Below are 17,264 nucleotides of genomic sequence, written 5' to 3'. Positions count from 1 at the left end.
GTTGAGTGTGAAGAGAAGCAATTGTTCTAAACGTTGAGACTGCATTTGTGAGAAATGTCCCAATTCCAAGACCTCGTTTTCACTTTTTAAATTCTTTGTTGTTTGATTTCCATTTGGAGTGAAGGGAACTGCTCTTTTTATTTCTCAGAAAAAAGAAATGGGCTTGAAGAGATGGCTCAGAGGTTGAGAGAACTGGCTGCTCTTGCAGATGAGCGTGGTTCAAGTCCCAGCACCCACATGGTGGCTAGCAACCGTTGGTAACTCCAGTTGCAGGGGAATTCACCCTCTCCTGACCTCTTCAGGCATCCCAAGACACAGGTGCCACTTATACATGTGCAAACAACACACTCGGACACATAAAAATGATAAGGTAGGGACTGGAGAGATGGCTCTGCAGTTAAAAGCACTGGCTGCTCTTGCAGAGGACCCTGGGTTCCATTCCCAACAACCTACATGGCAGCTAACAACTGTCCGTAACTCCAGTTGCAGGGGAGCCGATGCCATCTTATGACCTCTGAGGGCACTGCACGACACCAGTGCACTTACATGCAGGCAATACACCCATACATACAAAATAATAAAAATGATAAGGCAGGTGAGCATCTGATTCAAGGCCAACCTGGTCTATATGGTGAGTGCCAGGCCAGCTGGGGGTACAGGGGGACCCTGTCTCAAAAATACAAAAGAGAACCAAGAGACTAAAACCTTCAAATTCTTTAAAGAATTTACCATATAAATTAAGTCTGTATTTTACTTCTAAAAGAATCCTCTAAATAACGCTTACAAACCAGTTAAAAAAGAGAAGTCACTGGGCATTGTGACACACCTGTAATCAGAACACTTGGAAGTGGAGGCAGGAAGACCTAGAGTTCAAGGGTATATTCTCAGCTACATCAAGGTCAGCCTGAGCTACAGTAAGGCCCTGTCTAAAAGAAGAAAAAATAATGTTCAAATAATATGATCGGACCTCTCAGAAAAATAATACGCATCCAGTGACTAACGTGTTCCAATGGAAAAAAATGAAAGATGTTTGACTCAACTGATGAGAAAGCAAAATTTAAAATATATTTACATATTTTTAAATTTTAAATATAATCAGACTACTTATTGTAACATAACTAGTAGGATATATTCGTAACCCACCACAGCCTTTGAAGACCAGTAAAAAAAACAAGGTCAATGTTACTATTTTTTGTCCCTGTACCTGCCATTCCCACTGAATGCTATTACGTTTATTTCTTGGTGTATGTGTGGGGAGCACCGCGCGTGGAGGTCAGAGGACAGCTTGCTGGAGTTACCCATCTCCACTCAGGTCCCAAGCTTGGCGGCAGGTGCCTTTACCGCTGAACCATCTCGTGGGCTCCAGTGTTACTTTTTAATTGGTGGGTTTATTTCAGCAACAAGGTCTCTTTATAGCCTCAGCTGGCCTGGAACTCACTTTGTAGACCAGGCTAGCCTCGAACTCACAGAGATTCGCCTGCCTCTGCCTCCCAAAGTGCTGAGATTAAAGGCGTGCACTACCACGCTGGGCATACAACTGCTTTTCTTCACAGTAAAGAAGTTGCCAGGGCTGACCGTCCCACCGTCCCGGGGAGAGCCCGGTAACGCCCGCGGTTCAGTAAACGCCGGGAGACTTCGCTTATCAGAGTCCACAAGAGGACCTGGGAAGGATGGAAGGGAGCAGAGCGGCTGGGCGGCGACGGTGCCGGCGAGGCCCGCAGACAGCACCCGGCCGGACGGCGCACGGCAGGGGCTGCACGCGGGAAAACGCGGTCCAGGAACCCGCAGGGGCCAGTCCCAGCCAGTCTAGCAGGAGCGCGAAGGAGCGCGAAGGAGTCCGGCCCAGAGCCCCAGCGCCTGGCCCCGCCCACAACCAGAGCCACGCCCAGAGAGCGAGCGCCTAACGCCCGGCGCTCGAGCCCCGCCCATATCCCCTCGCCCTGCGCGCCACGCCCACATTGCGAGTCCCGACCTGTTCCTTCAAGCCACGCCCACATCCCCGAGTCCGGCGGAAGACAGCCTGAGGCCCGGCCCCTCCTTAGCAACCAACCGGACGCTTTCACCTTAGCAACCAGCACAGCTCCCACCATGGCTGAAGAGGAAGTTGCTGCCCCAAAAGAGAAAGTTCTCCGGATCCAGAGGCTATTCATAAACCTGCTGGACACCTACAGCAGCGGAAACATAGGAAAGGTGAGCGGCGGCGGCGCCGACCCCAGCCCCTCAGCCCGCAGGCTTCGGTCCCCTCCATCAGCGCAGCCTGCACCCCCAGTGCTTAAGGGCCTCCCCAAAGGAGGTCGCACATCCTGAGCTCGACCTACGCCCCCCGACTCTAACCAGACTTGACCAGTGCCCCTAGCAAGAAACCCAGGGGTTTGAAGATAGCAGGTCCAACCCTAGTTCCTACCCCTTTAATATGGGGAAACTGAGGCTCAAGAGAGGACATTGCAATGGTCATATAGGAAGTGGTGAGCAGAACCAGGAGCAGGCAGGTGACAGAATAAGTAAGTCCAGTCGCTATGTCGCCCATGAAGCATCCATACATCCTATCTTAAAGCATCTATTTTGTGCCAGGCTAGGTTTTGGATGGGCCCACTAGGCTTACAATTCTCCCACCTGTAAACCTGGAGAATTTAAAGATCCAAAAGGAAGTCTGGGGAGCTGGCTCAGTGGGCAACTGCCACCAGCATGAGGACCTAAGGTGAGATTCCCATCACCCACATAAAAGCTGGGTGTGGGCCAGCCCTGGAAGGTGGAGATACCCGGGAGCCTGCTGGCCAGCCAGGCTAGAGGAAATGCTGAGGTCTGGGTTCAGAGAGAGACTCTGTTTCAAAAATTACAGTGAAGAGTGATAGAGGAAGAAACCTGACTTTGATCTCTAGTCTACACATGCTCAGGCAAGCACACACACACACACACACACACACACACACGCACACACATTCCAAAGGAGAATTCAGGGCCTTCATCTTAAATTGATCATTTGTCAATTTGAAAGATTTGTCAAAAGAAAGCCATGTTTTATCATATCCCTGAAAACAGTCCGCTGGTTTTTTTTTAAAAGTGCGCATATGTGTGTATGGTGTATATGCCTTGTTAACCTGACATACCTGAGAAGAGGTAACCTCAGTTACTAATTGATGTAGGAGGGCTCAGCCCAGTGTGGGAAGTACCATCCTTAAGCAGGTGGGCCTAGGCTGTATAAGGAAGGTAGCTGAGGGCTGGGCATGGTGGCACACGCCTTTAGTCCCAGTACTTGGGAGGCAGAGGTAGGCAGATCTCTGTGAGTTCAAGTTCAGCCTGGTCTACATAGTGAGTTCTAGGCCAGCTGGGGCTACAGGGAGACTCTATCTGGAGAGGGAGGGAGGGAGGGAGGGAGGGAGAGAGGGAAAGACTGGCTGAACGTGGGCCTGGGAGCAAGCAGTATTCCTCCTTGATCTCTGCTTCAGTTCCTGGCTCCAGGTTTCTGCCTTAAGTTCCTACTGTGGTTTATCTCATGATTGACTGTAACCTATAAATAAATATAAAGTCAAATAAACCCATTCCTTTCCCAGCTTAGTTTTGGTCATGGTGTTTATCACAACAGAAAGCAAACTAGAAAAGTAAGTGTATATGCACATGTGCTGGTGCATGCTCGAGTGCCTGTGAAGCTAGAGGAAGCCAAGTGCTCTATCACGCTCTGTTTTATTCCCTTGAGTCTAATTAGGCTGGCAGCCAGCAAGCCCTAGTGATCCACCTGTCTCTGCCCCCAACAGTGCTGGGGTCATAAGTCTGTGGCCATGCCTAGCTTTCTATGTGGGTTTTAGGAATTCAAACCAGGTCCTTATCTTGTACAGCAAGCACTCATAAGCACCTAACCATCTAGCCATCCCCCCAGCGCAGGTCCACTCATGTTAATACTGTTCCCTGGGGTGGCACAGAAGCCTGCCTGGCTGTGGGAAGATGTCTGTGAGGCTAGTGATCAGTCCTTTAAATTAGACTCGGCTCCTAAGCAGATGAGACTACAGCCCACACCACCTGCACTGCTTTCCTGGGGCTGTGCCACAGCCCTACACTGGGCTACCTATAGCATCACATGTGATTCCCTCACAGCTCTGGAGGGAGAAGTTCAAAGTCAGTATCTTCAAGGCTGGCAGCACGAGGCCTCAGAGAGATCCCATCTTCAGCCACAAACACAAAGAGAAGGCAAACTGGAAGTGCTGTGAGGCTTTGAACCCCCAAAACCCACCCTCAGCAACCTGCTTCCTCTAGCAAAGCCGCGCCTCTTAAAGGTCCCATGATCTCCCCAAACAGCACCACCAAGGACCAAGTGTTTAAATACCTGAGCCTATAGGGGGCAGTCTCATTCAAACCACCACACTCCAGTCCCTGACCCATGTAGGCCCATGGCTGTGTCATAAAGCAAAATGTATTTAGTCCATCTTTTAAACTCCCTATAGTCTTTTACAATCCCAATCAACACTGTTCAAAAGTCCAAAGTCTCTTTTGAGGCCTAAGGCAATCTTCGGTTACCCCATGAAAATAAAAAACAAATTACATAGTTCTGACATGCAGTGGCACCAAATATACACCCCCATTCCAAAAGGGAGGAATGGAGGCACACTGAGGAAATATTGGACCAGAATAGACCCAAATCCAGCAGGGCAAATGCAAATCCTGTAGCTCTATATCCGGTACCTGAGATTTCAGTTTCAGAGGGCTTCGATGGCTCTGCCCCTCCAGCATTGCTGCCTGCAACACTATCTGTATGGTCACTCATAACAGTGACCACCACCCTGTGTTGTGCGAATCGACCTTATGGGGCCACTGTGTGCAGGGATTTTGCTTGAGCTGTGGGGAGCCGAGTGAGGATCATCACTGGCTTTCCTTGCCCTAGCCTGTGCTTACTATTGGGAACTGTCCCTCTGCTTGCAGTTCCTAGCTAACTGTGTAGCTGGCGCCTCACTCAAGGAGATTGCAGAAGAGGAGGAAGAGGAAGATGAAGCAAAGTCAGCAGCCCCAGAATCTTCCTCAGGCAAAGTGAAGGAAGGCACTTTCCAAATTGTGGGCACCTTGTCCAAGCCAGAAAGTATCCAGCCTGACTTTGCTGTGGAGACGTACTCGGTAAGTCCCTGGGGTTTTCCCTAGGAATTAACAGTGCAGAGGCCCTTTGGTGCCAGTACCTCTGCACGAGAGAGAGAGAGACAGAGAGACAGACAGAGACAGAGAGACAGACAGAGACAGAGAGACAGAGACAGACAGAGAGAAAGAGAGACAGAGAGGAGAGGGGTCTGTGTTTTGTGTGTCTGTGTCTCTGTGTGTGTGTGTGTGTGTGTGTGTGCCACAGCACATGTGTGGAGGTCAGAGGACAACTTGGACATGAGTCCTTGCTTTCCACCTTGTTTGGGCAGAGTCTCTCTGTTGTTCATGGCTGCCTGCACCCATGAGTTTCCAGGAACCCTCCTGTCTCTGCCTCCCATATTGCACAGGAGACCTGGGATTACAGGTGCACACTACTGCATCCAGCTTGACACGGGTTCTGGGGATCTGAACTCAGGTCCTTATGCTTGTACAGCAAGAGTTTTAGCCACTGAGCCGTCTCCTCAGCCCAGCCCACATCTTTGCACTGTGACCGGGAATACTGCAGTGTTTCCGCTTTAATTTGGGGCACAAAGTGAAGAGTTTAAGTGAGATATTCTTGAAAAAGATGGATCTGACCTGGATTTTCAGACTCACAAGATTCTTCTGTATTGAGAACTTCAAGCTCTAGAGGACTTGGCTGAGTAGGTGCCATGCAGGAAAGAAGGAGACCCGAGGGTAATGAGCCACTGAGGACTCCCATGATATTGTGTCTGCTTCATTGAATAACTACGTCACTTCCATGTGACAAATCCTCACCCAGAGACATTGGAAGAGATAGCCCTTTTCTCTCCCAGGCTAATCTCTCTCTCCCCTTAGCCTACTGCTCTCTGAACCCACTGTTCAGCTCTTTGCTCCCCATAACTTGTTTATGCTTCAAGATTTAACTCATTAGCCCATAAATGTGTATAATCATTTAGATGTCAATTACAAATAAAATGTGAAGAAAGCATTATTGAAAGTTCCACCTTGGCTTTGTATGGTGGCTTGTACCTGTACTCCTAGGACTCTGGAGGGGGACAAGAGGGTCATGAGTTCAAGGTCATCCAGTAAGAATGATGTCTTAACACACCCACAGGGGACATCTCACATTCAAAGCACAAGGTCCTGTCTTCAAATGAGCTCAGATGCCAAGGTACTGCGAACAAGGATGTCAACATGTCCTTTTGTGGGGAGGAGACGATTTAACCCATGACAGCGGCCTCTTAAATAGTCCTTTTCTGGACTGAATGCGCACACAGTGGGAACAGCAGGTGAATGGCAAGACAGAGAAGGGGGCCGTGCATCTACGAGCCACTCCTCCAGCCATTGCCATCACTCCCTGGAAACTAACGGGGACGCAAGGAATGAACTCTCCGCTCCACCCATCAGGCATCAAATCTGCCTGGGACACCTTAGCCTCAGACTTCAGCCTCTGGATGGACAATGCATTTCTGTCTTTTAAGACACTTGGTTTCTTGCACTTTGTTATAGGAGCACACGCAAATTAGAGTAGGTAGATGGAAACAGACTTGAATAGGGCTAGAGAAATGTGCATGGTTGAATTTAATGGGGGAATATTCTCTTTTGGCTGTCCTGAGATACAGAGTTTGACATCATAGGTTCTGGATCCAGGAAGATGGTCAGAGACTCTAGGGAACCTCTAACACTCAATGTAAGAACAGCAAATGCAGGTCCCAGTTTGGAAATCTGGTCCTTAGGATTGTCTGATTCTCATCCATGGGCTCACAATGGAGGGAGATGCTCTGGCACCATGCATCAAGGACCAACCCATCCAGATCCAACCATCACCAAAGTTATTTTGGTCTTGTGTGTGACTCTAATATTTTAAACTGTTAAAAAATTTCTGATGTGGAGGCCAGCAAAGTGGCTCAGCAGGTGAAGTGCTCCCTGTGCAAGCCTGATGTCTGAGTTTGATCCCCAGAACCCACATAAAGGTGGAAGGACAGAACCAACTCCACAGAATTGACCTCCAATTTCCACGTGTCATGGCCTCTGTATCCCCTACCCTTACCATACACATAATAATAGTAGTAATAATAAATTGTCAAATGTTTCTGTACTTTTACAGATATTCCCAATGGTCAGTATTTAAGTCACCGTACATCCACAGAGATATCAAATTCACTCCATCTGGAGGATTCCAGAATAATCCAGATGAGCCACTCACCAGCACTCACAAGGGATCCATGATGTATAATGGTAGAAACCTTTAACACCTTACTTCTTTTCCTCCCTTGTGTTCTGATGCTTCCCTTCTGGGCCACAGTTTGAACAGCATGCAGAAATAGTTCCTAAGATCATTTTGCAATTTTTATTTGTGCATGTATGTGCATATGTATATGTGCATGCACACCCAAGTGTGTGCAGGTGTTGGGTTTGTTCCTCCAGCACACTGTCTACCTCCTTTGAGACAGTCTCCTGTTGGCCTGGAGCTCACCTGGTAGGCTAAGCTGGCTGGTTGGGGCTTCTACCCTCTACCTCTACCTCCCCAGCACTTTGCAAATGCAAGCTGCCATGCCCAGCATTCTTATGGAAGTTGTAGGGAAGTAACTCAGGTCTTCATGCTTGCAAGGCAAGGACTTTATGGACTGAGCCACTCGCCACCGCCAGCTCCAGCCTCCAGTTTGCAATTTTTTATCATTACAGTGTGTGTGTGTGTGTGTGTGTGTGTGTGTGTGTGTGTGTGTGCGTATGAGTGTATTGCCTACATGTATGTAAATGCACTTGTGCAATGCCCACAGAGGTCGGAAAAGGGCACCAGATTCCCCTGGAATTAGAGTTATGGGTGTTTGTTAGCCACCATGTGGGTACTGGGAATCAAACCTGGGTCCTCTGCAAGAGCAGCCAGTGCTCTTAAGCACTGAGCTGTCTCTCCAGCCCCCAGTTTTACAATTTTAAAAAAATCATCCATTTCAGACTATTTTCAGTAACTTCTTTGTTACTTGCAACTAAACACAGAAGAGAGCGGAAATTTCATTTTACATAGAGCTCCTCCCACAGATGCCTCCTGTGGTGCTCTTCTATGTGCAGATCTAAATTGGAGATTATCATCCATCTAAACATCCAGGCTGGGGCTGGAGAGATGGCTCAGAGGTTAAGACACTTGCTGCTCTTGCAGAGGACCTGGTTCAGTTTCTAGCACCCACAACCTGTTACTCTAGTTCCAGGGAATCTGATGCCTTCTGGCCTGTCTGGCTCCTGCACGCATGGAGTGTACATAAACTCATGCAGACAAACACAGAGAGAGAGAGGGAGAGGGAGAGGGAGAGGGAGGGAAATACAAATGAATAAAACAATCTCAGACATTCAGGTTACCCTGGCAACTTCTTGCTGCAAATGACTGTTGCTTTTCTTTTTAGATGATCTCTAGAGAAGACCTTCGCACACGCCTGCTGGAGTGTGATGTTGTCATCTATAACATCACTGAGCACACACAGCAAGTGGAGGAAGCCATATGGGCAGTCTCCGGTCAGTGAGCTTCACTGGGGACAGGGCAATGATTTGTTTGTTTGTTTGTTTGTTTGTTTAGTGGAAGAAATGCCAGGGATGGAACCCACGGTCTCCATCCTGCTAGAAAGTGTTGTATCAACTGAGCTATACTCCCTAGTCCCTACTGACCCTTTATAATTGAAAGGGGCACTATTTTTGCAAAGCTGCTTTGCCCAAGACTCATGGAAGGACTGATTCAAGACTTAACTAAAGTTTGAAATCTGTGCTAATGAACATGCCTGTGTCTGTGTGTTATGTGTGTCTGCATGTTGTGTATGCATGTGTGTGTACATGTGTGTGTATGTATGTATGTATGTATGTACATATGTATGTATATGTGTGTGTTTATCTACAGAGGCCAGAAGAGGGAGTTGGATCCCCTGGAGCTGGAGTTTATAAGCAGTTATGAGCCATCTGACATGGGCGCTGGGAACTGCTCTGGTTCTCTTCAAAAGCAGCAAGTGCTCATAGCTGCTGAGCTATCTCTCCAGCCCCTGAATATTATTCTTAAACCAGGTGTGGTACTTTGGGGACTGAGGCAGGAGGGTTAAGAATCTGAGGGCTGGGCTGGGTGTGATGGCACATGCCTTTAATCCTAGCACTCCTCAGAGGCAGAGGGAGGTGGATCTCTGTGAGTTTGAGGCCAGCCTGGTCTATGTAGTGAGTTTCAGGCCAGCTGGGGCTACAAGAAGACCCTGTGTGGCACATGCCTTTAATCCCAGCACTTGGGAGGCAGAGGCAGGCGGATCTTTGTGAGTTTGAGGCCAGCCTGGTCTACATAGTGAGTTCCAGGCCAGCTGAGGATACAAGGAGACCCTGTCTCAAAAAGACAAAAAAAATTAAAATTAGAAAATGAATTTAATAAAAGAAAGACTAGGAAATAAGGACTAGTGGGCTGGAGACATGGCTCAGTTGAGAGGTTGTCTCCTGTTGGTTCAATCCCCAGCAGAGCATGAACTGGATGAGATGGTGGATGCCTGGAACCCTAGCACTTGGGTGCTAGAGACAGGGGAGTGGAGGGGGGGTCAGAAGTTCAAGTTCAAAGTCATCCTTTGCTGCTTAGATACTTAGAGGACAGCCTGGGGGAAAAGGAAAGAAAAAACAAAAGCTGCCCTTCACAATGCATACCACTTTTTACAAGTGCTTTATTAGAAGAATTCTGACTCACCTTTCATGGGTTCTGTGAAATGAAGATGACACAGGAGGAAGGCTGGAAGAGAGCATTTGCATATATAGATAAGGAGCCCTTTAGAAGAGGGAAAGAAGGGCATCTTTGACCTATTATAAATGTCACATAACAAAGGGTGACCCAGTTAGAGCCCTGGAAGTGTGTCACACATTCACAAAACTGGCCAATGAGCAGAGAAGAAAGCAGGATAGCAAAACTAGACCAAGGAGACAATGTCTTATTAGAATTTTTTAAAACCTCAAATTAACGTTTGAGGTTGGGATTGATAATGTGAGCTGGGCGCAGCGTTGCTAGGATCAGTTCAGTGACGCTTTCTGCCTCAGGTAGGAGTCTGCTCTTTCCCAATGAGGGAAAAGCGCAGCAGCCCAGTGTGCTATTGTGTAAGGAGTCACTTAATGAGACTGAAAATGCCCCTGACGCCCACACCACTCTGACCCTCTGACAATTTAATTAAGCCTCGCTTTTGTGCCTTAAATTCTCTCCTGGAAAATTACCCAGGGTGAAGAATACCTCAGTGGCGCTATAAACCTCATGCACTCCCAAGACTTGGCACATAGCTTATGACTAAACCTTTGTTAGGTGGAACACTGTTATAGTCTATGATCCACAAATGCCCCAAACAGACAGATAAACAGACAGGTGAGTCTAGAGAAAGAAAGATTTATTATGGCCGGGCCACACTCTTTCCTAAAGGGTCTGAGAGTAGCACCGAGCCTAAGCACTCTGGCCCTTTTCATATTGATCATGTTGCTAGGCAAGCAAGCAGAATACAGAAGCCAATCTCTGACGTGTAGCCTCTAGTGCCCCATGCTCAAGCTGCTCCATTTTCCATTCAGCTGGCTGGATGGTCTAGTGGGGACACTACAGCCTGGCAGGAAGGCCATCTGGGTTGGCCTCTACCAAACAGTCTCCTGTATGGTTCTGGGCAAAGTGCTCCTGCTCCCTCTTCTGAATACAGTTAGTATTAGTGTGGGTCTCTCCCTCCCCTCCTGGGCCATTGGTCACCAACCCACGAGAACAAAGGGAGCAGAAGCGATGAGCAGGGTCAGGACGGCCGGTGAGCACAACGGAAAAGACCTTCCAGGAGTCAGTTTCAGTGATACAGCTCGTTTATTCAGTGGGGGTCAGGGAAAAAATATAGGGTGGAGACGGTAGCCAAAGCTTCACCTGACAGGTGTTTGTAGTATGCTTTATTTGAATGTGGTGGGAGGACCCTATCATCTGGCTATAGTGCAATGCCTAACTGTAATAAAGAAAAAACCTAGGTGCAGTTTTTTGCAGGCAACCATGCCAAGGTCATGTTCCAAATAAGGCCAGGCATCTGTGCTTGGAGGCATTTTCCAAGAGAGCAGGAAGCCCCCGCTGAGAAAGGGAGTCCTCCATACAGTGCCGAGGTCCTTAGAGCTATCCGGACATGGTGGACTGCAACCTTAGCAGCAGGGTCCCCCAATATTTTAGCACCTGTCTCCTGGTGGTGGCAAATCAGGAAAGCCATGAATTACTCCATTCTGGGCCAGCAAGTTGTTTGCCATCATCAAGCCTCTGCTTGAGGGAAAGCCGTGACAAAGAACAACTGTGAAATGTCCTGAATTAGTCACAGAGGCAAGAGGAGGAAAAGGGAAAAGAAAGGAAAGAGTCCGTTAGACACTGACCAAGCCTGAACCTGGCAGAAGATGGGTCCAGTTTCCTGAATAACATTAATACCTTGTCTCAAAACCCTGAGACCAAGGGGCTGGGGAGATGGCTCAGTGGTTGAGAGCACTGGCTGCTTTTGCAGAGGACCTGGGTTTGATTCCCAGCACCCACATGGCAGCTCACAACTTCCTGTAACTTCAGTTCCAGGGGATCTGACACCTTTTTCTGGCCTCTTCGGGTCCTTACGTACATGCAAGGAAAATATTCATTTGTATAAAATAAAAATAGAATATTATTTTAAAAATCCAAACCTGAGACCATAGTCATCACTCATCCTTCTGAGCAGAAACTTTGGAGTACTGCTCACAACCTGTTCTCCTGTCCCTACGTCTCCCCACGGCACTTTACCTGCCCCTCTTACTGACCATCAGTGTACATTGTGGGTAAACAGTTCATACTGCTGTTCCCCAAATTTTCACTTAGAAAGGTTCTTGACACTGAGATTCGGTGGACATTATTTCCAATAGCTCCCTAGCTGCCTGACTGGTTGTCGAACAACTTGCTCTGGAACCCAGTCCTTTTCTGGTTAGCATCCAAACCAGCTCTGTGAGTCCTTGTGTTACTGTCTAGGGGTTGTAGTTGGATTCATTTTCTTAGCCAATTAAAGAATTAAAAGGCAGGAAATATCTCAAGCACAGCAAAGAACAACAGGCAACAGACTTTATTGAAAGATGAAGAATCAGACCCACACAGAGGAAAAAAGATTTCCCATTACTGGGGAGGAGATTCTGAAACAACAACAAAGTTCAAGTCCTCTCCCAGCACTCCGGAGGCAGAGGCAGGCAGATCTCTGTGAGTTCAAGGCCAGCCTGGGCTACACAGTGGGTTCCAGGTCAGCCCCACTGCAGGGAGACCTTGCCTCAAAAAGACTAAAAAAAAATTCTTTTCCTGAAGGGCCTGGGTTTTTAGGGGTTTTAGTGGGTCCTCCTCCCCTAATTTAAATTGATCAATTTAAACAAAGACAACAAGGCTGATAGGCCTTGAAGACATGTCCAGGTCTGGCCTTGGTCTTATGTGAACTGAATTGAACTGGTTGGCTAGAAAGAGGGCCCTACTGGCTAGAGGGGGAGACTCCAGGCCTTTGTTTTAGCCCAAGAAGACAGACGTATGTCAGCTTTATTACTTGACTGTGGCTCTCTCCCTGTATCTACCTGTCCAAAAATATGGCTAGCTCCTATTCCCTCATTCCTCTTCTCAGAGGTTACCCTAACTGCTCTTGGGGTTTTAGGGCACAGACCACACTAGCTGCTTCATGCTGACACAGGGACTATATAAAAGGGGCAGCACTTATATTTCAGAAATGCCTTGACCTCAAGAGCTTCCATTTAACACCCATGGCTGCCAATGGCCAGGACACAGGAAAGGGGTAAACTGAGCTGACCCCAGAGGTTAGCAGACCAGAGGAAGAATTTAAAGAACACTGGTGGGGATGGGACAGGAAGCATCAGGGATGACCCCACCATGGTGATAAGCTGCTCCTTGAAGGAGCTTCAAGTCTCTCTGAAAACTAACAAGACGTGATTTAAAAAACCAGCTGCTAGCTGAGCATGGTGGCACATGCCTCTAATCCCAGCACTTGGGAGGCAGAGGCAGGCAGATCTCTGTGATTTCAAGACCAGCCTGGTCTACAAAGTCAGTTCCAGGCCAGCTAGGACTACAGGGAGACCCTGTCTCAAAAAAAAAAAAAAAAAACCCAACAACAAAAAAACAGCTGTAGGGGCTGGAGAGATGGCTCATCTATTATAAGAGGCATACTGTTTTTGCAGAGAGCCCAAGTGCCATTGCTAGTACCCACATGGGGTGACTCACAACCACATGTAGTTCTAGATCCAGGGGTTTCTGGTACCTCTGGCCTCTAGAGGCACCTGTACTCACATGTACAACTACCCCCCCGCCCAATTAAAAATCAAATAAAAGAGTTTGCTTTTTTTTTTTGTCTTTTTTGAGACAGGGTCTCCCTGTAGCTCTAGCTGACCTAGAACTCACTGTGTAGACTAGGCTGGCCTTGAAATCACAGAGATCCACCTGCCTCCATCTTGGGAGTGCTAGGATTAAAGGTGTCTGTGACCATGCCTGGCTTAAATAAAAGTTTGTTTTTTTTTAAACTCTACATGGAGGGCTGGAGAGATGGCTCAGAGGTTAAGAACACTGGCTGTTCTTGCAGAGGACCCGGGTTCAAATTCCAGCACCCACATGGCAGCTAACAACTGTCCGAAACTCCAGTTTCAGGGGATCCAATGACCTCTTCTGTCCTCTGAGGGTATTGCATGACGCGGGTGTACTTATCTACACACAGAGAATACACGCATACACAATAAATAAATAAATAAATAAATAAATAAATAAATAAATAAATAATAAACAAATTACAAAACCTACGTGGATCCAAACAACTGCTCTGCTTTTTGGCCCCACAGCACTGAATGAAGAAGTTGGACATTTTGAAAAGCAGAAGGTGTTTATTTTGTTGTCCACGGTGATGACCTGGGCAAAATCGAAACCTCTGGACCCTGTAAGTAGAGCACTAGTACTCTCTCAGTGACCCTACCCTGTTACCACCATCACTTTACAGAGTTTCTAGACTCTAATACATTCAGTTCTAGGAGATTCTATTATTTTATATACTACCAAGGTTGTTGGGTTTTACTGGATTTGGGGGGTTTTTTATTATTGAATTCTTGTGTATTTCTATATAAAATCATCTTTATACCCCCTTCCCCTTTGGTACCCTCCCATAGCCCCCTCACCCCCACTGGAGTTTATATATTCTATCATTTGTATTAAGGCCTATTATGTAAAGTTAGTGTCCCAAGATGTCCCTCAGTGCAAGTTCATCCACCAGGGTTTAGTCAGTCTATCTAGAGTCTCTCCTTTCAAGAAGATCAGCTCTTCCTCACCCAGCAGTAATCAGCTGCCAATAATTCTTCAACTAAGATTAGGGCTTGCAGTTCATTTCCACAGTTCTGTGTCGGGTTTCTGTCCACCTAAGTTTGCATGGGTCTTGTGGATGCTGACACCATTGCTGTAGGTTTGTATGAGAAGGGTTCTAGGAGCCTGTAGGACTATTTCTGTATGGTCATGCACCTCCTCCCTGGCTCTTACAATCTTTCCATCCCCTCTTCCACAATGGCCCCTGAGCCCTGGGTGGGCAGACCTCAATATAGGAGTCTTGTCCAAGGACCCATACTCTGCAGACTTTCTGTTTTGGCCATTTGTGGCCTTTTGTGTTCCTGGCCCTCTGCTGCATGAAGGAGCTTCATTGATGAGAATTGAAAGATGCATTAGTGTTCTCTTCATCCCTTGTTCTATGTTCCCTGAGTCTTAGGTGTTGAGGCTGTACCCTAGATGTGCCACTTAGGCTTGGGCAAGTCACAGAGAATCTGAATCTCTGTGTGTGACCAGTTATGGAACTCTGTAATAATCTCTGTCTGTTGAAAAAGAAGTTACTTTGATGGGTTGTGACTGGGATACTTGTCTGTAAATTTAAGGATCCATATTTTGCACATAGTAAGAAATCACATTTGTCTAGGGATATGAGAGCCTTGGGATTTTCTCTAAGATCTATGATTTCTCCAGCTATGTGTATTTGTCTAGGTTTACAGTACCAGACATGAGTTTCCTTCCATTGAGTGGGCTTTAAGTCCAATTAGGTAGCTGTTAACTATCCCCAAGATAAAAGTAACAATAAATGCACCAAGGTCATTTGCCGTGCTGGTCATTGATGTGGTTTTCTTAGGCCTTGAAGCTGGGGTTGGACCATCCTTTGATGTTCTCCCTTAGCAGCTTGCATAGTGCTCTCTAAAGCTCTGAGAGCTAGCCTTCAGGGGAGGAGGCTTCCAGGTCAGTTCCCACTCCATTTCTTCAAATCCTGAGTCCAGAGTATGTCCTGTCTTCAGCAATAGGGTCTTATCATCAAGTTCTGGGAGGCAATCAAGGACTGTGGCAGTAGCCTGTGTAATTCTGGGAGTCTCTTGGATGACCCTGGCCAACAACTCAAAGGAAGGTCTCTCCTGTCTGGTCCTGTTTCTTGTTATATAGCCTTCAGCTATTCTCACGGACTCCTGTAGGGATAGTGTATGTATAATTTTTCAGTAGGTTTTTGGACTAATATATGTTTTGTTTTGTTTTAAGACAGGATCTTACTTTGTAGCCCTGGCTGGCCTGGAACTCAGTATTTAGACCAGGCTGGACTTGAATTCAGAAATCTGCCTGCCTCTGCATCTGAGAGTACTGGGATTAAAGGTATATACCTCTCCCTTTTTTGAAATAGTACCTGAGGTAATCCAGGCTGGCCTTGAACTCACTAGATAGCCAAAGATGACCTTAAATTTCTGATCCTCCTGGCTCTCCTTGCCTTGGGCTGAGATAACAGGCATTAAAGACCAAACTATGTTTTGGGTTTTGTTTTGTTTTGTTTGGTGAGAAGGCTCAAACCCAGGGCTTTGTGTGGCAACCACTCTACTTCTGCCCTACCTTCTGACCCATAGCCAGCCCAGCCATCAGGAATTTGTAAATGCTTCCTTTTAGAACAGTGCTCCTACATAATAGTGTTTTGGTCAAGGCTGGACCATATATATGATGAAGGTCCAAAGTTATCGTGTCATTTTTCTCAATGCTGTGACAGAGGCAGTTTGCGGAAGGATTTATTTTGGCTCACTGAGGGAATATAGTCCACCATGGGGGGAGGGTGTGGGTAGCAAAAGTATGAGATGGCTGTTCATATTGTGTCTGCCACCAGGAAACAGAGAGAAGAATGTTGGCCCTCGGCTCACTTTCCTCTTTTTTCCTTTTATTCATCCTGGGACCCCTCCCCATGGGATGGTGCTGCCCACATTCAGGGGGGTCTTCCCACTCAGAGAAACCTCTCTGGACTTGTCCTCACAGACATGCCCAGAGGTATGCCTCCTGGAGTAGTCCAAATTTGGTCTAGTTGACAAAGAAGATTGACCTTCATGGCTATAATGGAGCTAAAACTTCCTATGTCCTGGTGATACTGTAGCCCTCCCCAGGTCCCAGCACAATGCATCCCTCCTGTGTCTGTGGGATGCTGCCTGGAAAGGAGACAGCATGCCAAGCCCAACGTGGTGCTCAGGACACCATCCATCATTGTAATCTTGCCATCTTGCCAAAGCAGAGTCTTCAACTCTGTCACTGTGACGTGTGGTCTGACAGCAACCCTTCCCGGCACCCCGGTGAGGAAATTTCAATCTCTAGTTACGTTTTCAGTCAAAGTAATCCCAGAACTCAGAGAGACAACTAATTCCATGCCTTGGGGCAGTAAAACTCTGCAAGGGCTTGGGGCCTATGATTGAGATAGAAAGCTGTTTTCTAGCTGTCCCCGGGGGTTCTGAGACGACTAGCTGTCCCTGGGGGTTCTGAGACGACCAGGCCACTTCCCTCCCAGCCAAGTTGGGAAGGGTGGAGCACTGGTAAAAGTAGCTGCGTGCTGGCTGTTTCCCTCTGCCCCTCGAGGAAGGGCTTGGGGCCTATGATTGAGATAGAAAGCTGTTTTCTAGCTGTCCCCGAAGTTGGGAAGGGTGGAGCACTGGTAAAAGTGGCTGTTTCCCTCTGCCCCTCGAGACACACTCCCCAGTCTCTTCCACCCTGTTCTGACCTTGTAGTCCTCTGCTCTCAGACTCAGGAAAACAAACGACATATGTTCTCCCTCATATGTGGATCCCAGCACCAAATCCTTTTAAATTCCAAGTCCTTTTAATAAGATGATGCTATACAACAGTCCCTTCTGCATGAAATAACTAGCATCATCACAACT

At 47.4% G+C, this 17,264-nt stretch overlaps 1 protein-coding gene across 1 annotated transcript in view; it reads left to right on the top strand.

Moving 5' to 3' along the window:
* The first annotated feature begins 2,042 nt into the window (after positions 1-2,042).
* The window catches only part of Ak7 (adenylate kinase 7), an 89,027-nt gene continuing 73,805 nt past the window's right edge, over positions 2,043-17,264 (top strand). Inside the window, exons 1-4 of the mRNA XM_029559967.1 lie at positions 2,043-2,190; positions 4,912-5,100; positions 8,478-8,586; positions 13,909-14,003. Coding sequence (XP_029415827.1) covers positions 2,089-2,190; positions 4,912-5,100; positions 8,478-8,586; positions 13,909-14,003 — 495 coding nt within the window. The 5' untranslated portion in view covers positions 2,043-2,088. The remainder of the gene's footprint in view (positions 2,191-4,911; positions 5,101-8,477; positions 8,587-13,908; positions 14,004-17,264) is intronic.

This window comes from Nannospalax galili, unplaced genomic scaffold (assembly GCF_000622305.1).
Source record: "Nannospalax galili isolate Female #2095 unplaced genomic scaffold, S.galili_v1.0 scaffold188, whole genome shotgun sequence".
Taxonomy (NCBI): domain Eukaryota; kingdom Metazoa; phylum Chordata; class Mammalia; order Rodentia; family Spalacidae; genus Nannospalax; species Nannospalax galili.
The sequence above is the reverse complement of the archived record's forward strand: the minus strand, read 5'-3'. Positions and strand labels throughout refer to the sequence as shown.